The 6,464-nt window shown below is 39.6% G+C and overlaps 2 protein-coding genes across 2 annotated transcripts; both read right to left on the bottom strand.

Annotated features, from left to right (window-relative positions):
• Nucleotides 1-200: 200 nt before the first annotated feature.
• tlr8a (toll-like receptor 8a) lies at nt 201-4,484 on the bottom strand. The gene is made up of 2 exons (XM_079733477.1): nt 4,368-4,484; nt 201-3,935 (listed from the first exon to the last, which is right to left on the bottom strand). The coding sequence occupies exons 1-2, from the start codon at nt 4,368-4,370 to the stop codon at nt 864-866; spliced, it is 3,075 nt and encodes a 1,024-aa protein (XP_079589603.1). The 5' UTR covers nt 4,371-4,484; the 3' UTR covers nt 201-863.
• A 123-nt stretch (nt 4,485-4,607) lies between these two features.
• Nucleotides 4,608-5,051, bottom strand: LOC307073900 (toll-like receptor 7; the record flags this gene model as incomplete). The annotated part of the gene is made up of 1 exon (XM_079733857.1): nt 4,608-5,051. One exon carries the CDS (start codon nt 5,049-5,051, stop codon nt 4,608-4,610), a length of 444 nt encoding a protein of 147 aa, XP_079589983.1.
• Between the last annotated feature and the right edge of the window lie 1,413 nt (nt 5,052-6,464).

The following is a 6,464-nucleotide window of genomic DNA, read 5'->3' on the forward strand; positions in this document are numbered from 1 at the left end:
AAATTATAACAGTTTGTTTTCACTATTAGAGCCTCTTGTGGTGTCATTAAAATAAAAAAATAAAAAGAAAGATAACGTGATATGAGCCAATTTTAACTTCAGCACTTAAAGTAATTACAGCAATAACGACAATACATCAAATGGTTTTTCATCAAAGGTTACATAATAACTTCATTGACAAAGAAAGAAAGATTCTGTTGTATATTCTTAATTTGAAATGATTAATGAGGGTGCTGACAAAAAAGGGAAAGTACTCAATGCTAATATGCAAAGTATTCATCACATCTACAGAAAAGTAATCAATATCACATTTTTTAAACACATTGTTTGCAATGATTTGTCTCAAGAGCTCTTGATATTTTTCATAATTGATTGAATGCTTTTTGATTTAAAGAACACATAAAATGTTTCACAGTCTACATGAAAAAAACCAAAAGGTCATTGATAAAATAATCCAATTTAGCATTGTGTGGGGAACTATTGGCCATTTTTTTGTTATATTCTTTACAGAGGTCTTTATATAATTATTTAAATATTATTGAGAGTTGACCAACCTTTCCAATGACAACAGTTCAGCCTCAGGACAACCTTAATAAAAAAATTAGAGGCCCTATATTATGGAACAAGAGAACAGCAATACAAAACAAAGCCTGATAACACTATGACCTAAAACTAGGCTGTTAAAAGTGGTTCATTATGAAAACACATTATCATAGCATTCAACCCATGAAGAAGATCAGTTCAAAAGCATCACTCAACAAAGATAACTGCAAGAATAGCCTACAACAACGACTAAAGTAAATCTAAGTAACTTAACATGAAAGAAATTTAGAAAAAAATAGGAAAGTGTCCAAGCTACAGCTTCAGTGTCTCTCACGGCCGAAGTTGAAGTACTGAGAGTAAGTGCTGGTGTACATTGTCTGGTTGTCCACCCTGACTACATTCCTGAGGTTCTGCCAAAACCACGGCTCAGCGGCCGCAGACCTGGGCCACTCCACAACACTCTCCCCGCACAGCCTCCTCCTCAGACGCAGGAAGTGAGAGTTCTGCAGCACCGGCTCCAACATCAGCACCACGATCACGTCCAGGTTCTCATCCAGCAGCCGCTGGTGGGCCAGGTACATGGCCAAGCGGAACACCCCCGTCTTGGCGTACGCCTTGGTCAGCACAAACAGGGTCTTGCGGCTGTACCGAATGCTCTGGGTGAGGTTTTCGATCAACGGGACGCCGAGGGGCCAGTCCCGCTCCTCCAGACACAAGGGCAACCCCTTCTCTCCCTCCTCCTCCAGCTTCACCCTCAGCGTCTCCAGCACCCACTCCGAGACCCAGGGGTCTTTAGTGTCATACGTCACGAAGACGTCATACACGTTGTCTTGTGAGGCCGACAAACGATAGCCCTTCCATTTGGCCTTCAGGTAATGCAGGATGTAAGAGGCGTCCCAGTAGAAGATGTGCGCCACCGTTGCCAAAGACGTGGTGACAACGATGAAGGTAGTCGTGAGAATGGAGATCAGTAGTGCCAGAGGGTCGTTGACACACTGGTCAAAATCAAAATAAATCATCACCTGAGGATGGCCGTAGGATACGAAGCAGTAGACCTCCGTGGTCAGGCTTGGGATTGTGACATTGTTGTCTTCAATCCAATGAATAAAATACAGTTTATCACATGAGCATTGAAATGGGTTCCTATGTAAAGACAACGTTTGAAGGTAGTTGTTAGGTTTTGGTAAGAAGTTGGTCTGGTTGATAACAGTCAGCTTGTTGTCGTTCAGCAAGAGGGTTGTAAGTCGTACAGCGCCCTCTAAAAATCCATTTGACAGTTGTGCAATTTTATTTTGAGCCAGATTAAGAGTTCTTAAAGTACGGGAGGTAACACTTTTTACATAAGTAATATAATTGTGTCTTAGATCGAGGGTCTGGAGGTTGTTGAAATGTTCTAGGTTAGTCCAATTAAAATCCGAGAGTTTGTTGTAATTTATGAACAGGGTTGTGAGCTGCCGTGGTAACAGAACGTAAACCTTTTCAGGAATTTCAGCAATGTTGTTGGATGAAATGTCTAGTATTTTCAAATTAGTGAGATTAGTAAACAGATTTTTATACGAGTCATCTTTCCAAAGAGTCCCAAGTTCATTGTGTCCAAATCGAAGCTCATTTAATGAATCACTCTGTAACCATTTGGTAGTTAAAGTATGAATACAATTATTGCTCATATTTAATATCTTAAGAAAAGGCAAATTTTTAACAAATTCTAAATTATGCGTGATCCCATAGGATTTAAAGTAGTGGTCGTTGAAACTGATGTCCAATACCTTTAGCTCCTTTAATTCTTGAAATGCATTGCTAAAGGCCAAGTCAATCTTATTAAATGACAGATCTAGATATGTCAGCTTTGGCAACAACCTAAATTCTGTCCCATTTAATGCAGATGAAAACCCATTTCTTGAAAGGTTAAGGCATGAGATATTATCATAGCCTTCAAATTGCTCCGGAGTAATGAAGAAAAGATTATTTGAGCTAAAACTCAGCACACGACCTGCCTTGATACACTCTGGATTAGCCAAAGTGCTACCAATATTCAACGAGTGGGCCATCAGATGTGGTGAAGAAATCAGATTGACTTTAACATTTCCTCCCTGGCCAGGTGGGTTAGGCGTGCTTACTGAAATGGGATACAGTCTGTTCTCTGATAGATATATGCTTTGCAACTGTGGGAGATGTTTGAATATAGTGGAATTACAGTGAACAATAAAGTTAGTCCCTAGATTTAGCACAGTAAGGTGTTTGAGCGAAAAAAGAGGTTTCAAAGTAAAAAATTCAATTTCTCTAAAAACTAAACCAACCAAGTGCAATATTTGAAGCGACCTAAGCTTTGAAAAAGCGTTTGACAGCTGAACGGTCTTTGGGTATGTTTTAAGTCGAAAATTGAACGAAAGATCTAAATGTTGTAACTTTGAAAGACTACTAAAACACTTCAGTTCCCCCTGAATGGCATTTTCTAAAAGATTGAATGATAGCAAGAGTTTTGTCAGATTTTGGAGATTTTCAAACCAAAAATCATTAATTTCTGTCAGAGAGTTGCCTGCTAAGTGTAATGTCTTTAGTTGGTTAAGGTTAGTAAACGCCTTAGGGTGGATTCCAAGAGAAATATTGGGGCAAGGTACACAGGGATATGCAGCATTTTCACATCTTTGGCAGTTTCCATGTACGCTCAGTGCGTTTAAGTGATGGAGCTCTTTAAAGTCCTCTTCAGAAATGTAATTTATTTGGTTGTCACTTATTGCCAGGTTGGTTAGCGTTGTTGGTAGTCCCTTTGGAACGTGTCTTAAATTGTTGAAGGAAAGGTCAAGAAACTCGAGCTTCGTCAAAACTGCAAAAGTGTTATCTGAAATGTTCACTTGCTTGGAGCAATTATTGCTCAAATGGCAATTTCTTTGCAAGAATAGATTTTTCACATTTCTTATACCAGAAAAGCTGTTCTTGTTTAGCACCAGGAAGCGGTTATTGTTTAGCCAAATCGTTGTCAGACTGTGAGGAAGATTTACGGGGATATAAATCAGACGATTGTTACCTAAATCCAACAATAGCAGCTTAGTTAGATTTTTGAAACCATACTTATTGATGTCGGCGTTCTGCAGGCCAAGCATATTTGCGTTGTTAAGATTAAGTTCAGTGAGATCTTTCAGATGAGAAAACACACCCCCTGGTATTTGCTGAAGATCGTTTTTTGATAAATTAACTACAGTTGCATTGCTGGTTATCCCGTCAGGTACTATTCGAAGTTTTTTTGCCCCACAGTCAAACACTAGTCCAGTGACATCACATGGAAACTGCCGGGACATCCAATTTGTACTGGGTTGGAACATTGCAGTATGACTTCCTTGATGTAAAAACAGAAGTAGTCGACCTACAAGGTAAGGCCAGGAGATGGGGGTATTCTGTAGATAACATAAAGCAGAAGAACTATTCAGTTGAAGAAATATATCATCCTTTTCAGCAAAATATTATACGGGTTACACACACACATGCACACATACGCACTGACGCATGCACACACATATACTCAATATGGTGTATTCAGGCAATACAAATATTTGAAGATAATTAATGATGCCTTCTTTTGTCTATACAAAGCATAATATTAATACAATTATTACTATAGTATGATTGAAAATACAAATAAAAAAGAATGAAAAAAATTCCCAAAGCTCTGAATTGTAACTTTAATTCATAGTATTATCTAATTGTATTTTGAAAATAAAAATTGAAAGTTGAATAAGACATATGAAAATATAGAAAAATAATCACTTAAGTATAGTTTTAGCGATTGCATATGAGTCATATTCTTAGTGAATGTTTCAATAACTCACCATTATGAAAGTGGTGGACCCGAGATATAGTTTGTTAAAAGTCTTCGTCAATTCAATAGCGCTGGATAAAAGTTGTATTCTCTTGTGGGTGAAGTGAACACAGTAAATAAGACTGCAGCAGCTTCATCGAAATAGTACCATCAACAAATTGCGGAAGGAAGGTTTTTTTTACTTCCCTTTTTTGGGTACATAGATTGGTCATGTTTTAGTTCCAATGGACCATAGAATCCTTGCAGATTTCTAATTAAAATGCTGATTTGATGTAATCTCCCTGAACATGTCACTGTACTGCTTGTTACTCTCTGTAGCGAGCACGCTTCTGAGGCCAAACCAAAAGTCTGGCTGAGCCTGAGGATTGGTCGGCCACTCCATGACCGACCGCCTGTACAGTCTCTTCCTGAGTCTCAGGTACTTTGAGTTACTCGCTGCCTTCTCCAGAAAGATCAGCACGATGACGTCGTTCTTCTCATCCATGAGCCGCTGGTGCGCCATGTAGAACGCCGTCTTGAAGCTCCCGCTCTTCACGTCGCGGTTGGTGAGGACGAACACCATCCGCTTGCTCTGATGGATGCTCTGGCACAGGTTGTCCACCATCGGACACCCAGGGATCCAGTCCCGCTCCTCCAGGCACAGCCGGAGGGGACGGTCCCCCCGCTCCTCCAGCTGAACGCACAGCTGGTTCATCACCAATGTGAGTGTTTGCCAGTTAACCAAGGACCCTCTAAGGTGCTGTGAATAACAAAATGACAGGGCCCAGAGCATGCCCTTCCCACCCCTGTTGATGTGTTTCTTTCTCTACCAATATTCCAACAATTTGGCTGAGAAGCCTCCAATATTTTCCACCATATGGGGTAGAGTGGGTTGGTATTCGGAGATTCATTACCAGGTCTTCTTCAGAGGAATCTGGCTTCACTTGAAACTGATGCATACAACTAGGAACATTGTTAACAGTAAAGGAACCTGCAACTTACATGCTTTGATAGATAACACATGCTTAAGTATTGGCTTGCTAAAATCCGCAACCATCAAAAAACACTCCCACCAATCTCTTCCCCATCCGTTAGCAGTAGAAACACAGGAACACATACTGTCAGGATTCTCGTATTGACTGTTGTTTTTGTCTCCCCCTACCTGTTGGAGTGTGATAATTCTGGACGTTGTCTATGTTTGTAGCCATGTGTTGGTCATGTGCCCGGAGTAACACCCATGTCCTTATTTGGGCAACTTCCTGCCTTTGTTTGTTTCCCTCCATTTTCTCTGTTCACCTGTCTCTCATTGGGTATTGATTGGTGGAGTATTTCAACACTGCCCTTTCTGTTCACTTTGTCAGATCGTCACGGTATGTACCGTTTGCTACCTGACTGCCACGTGAGTGAGACTAGCGTGAAGCTCTTTCAAGAGAAGCTATAGTTTACTGTTCTTCCCGGTTTTGTACCCTGCCTGTTTTGGACTAAGTCTTCTGCCTATCGGTTTTGGATCTCTTGCCCCTACCTGTCCGTCTGTATCTGTCTGCCTGCCTGCCTGTTTACGAACCCTGCCTGTACCTGGAATCTGATTTGCCTGCTGGACTGTTTGGGAATAAATCCTTTTTGATATGTTATACTTTTTACTATTTGGTAGGGTATTGAGTACTATATCACACATATTAATTGATTGATAATTAATTGTTTGTTTTCACTTTTAGAGCCTCTTGTGATGTAATTTAAATGAAAAAAATGTAGCAAAGTGATATAAGGAAATTATTACTTCATAACATAAAATAATTACAGCATAATGGCAATATATCAAGTGGTCTTTCATCAAAGATAACATAACTTGATTAACAAAGAAGGAAAGATTCTGTGTGATTTTCTTATCTTAAATGTTTGAGGGTGCTGACAAAAAAGGGAAAGTACTCAGTGTTGATATATATTGATAACTTTCAAATCTACAGAAAAGTCAACGATATCACATTTTTAAACATTGTTTGCAATGATTTGTCTCTAGTGCTCTTGATATTTTTTGTAATTGATATTTCACCGTCTACATGGAAAGCCCCAAAAGGTCATTGATAAAATAATCATCTAGAATTGGTGTCGGGAACTATAGGCCATGTTT

The sequence above is a fragment of the Pollachius pollachius genome, assembly GCF_949987615.1.
Source record: "Pollachius pollachius genome assembly, chromosome: 3".
NCBI classification, from domain to species: Eukaryota; Metazoa; Chordata; class Actinopteri; order Gadiformes; family Gadidae; genus Pollachius; species Pollachius pollachius.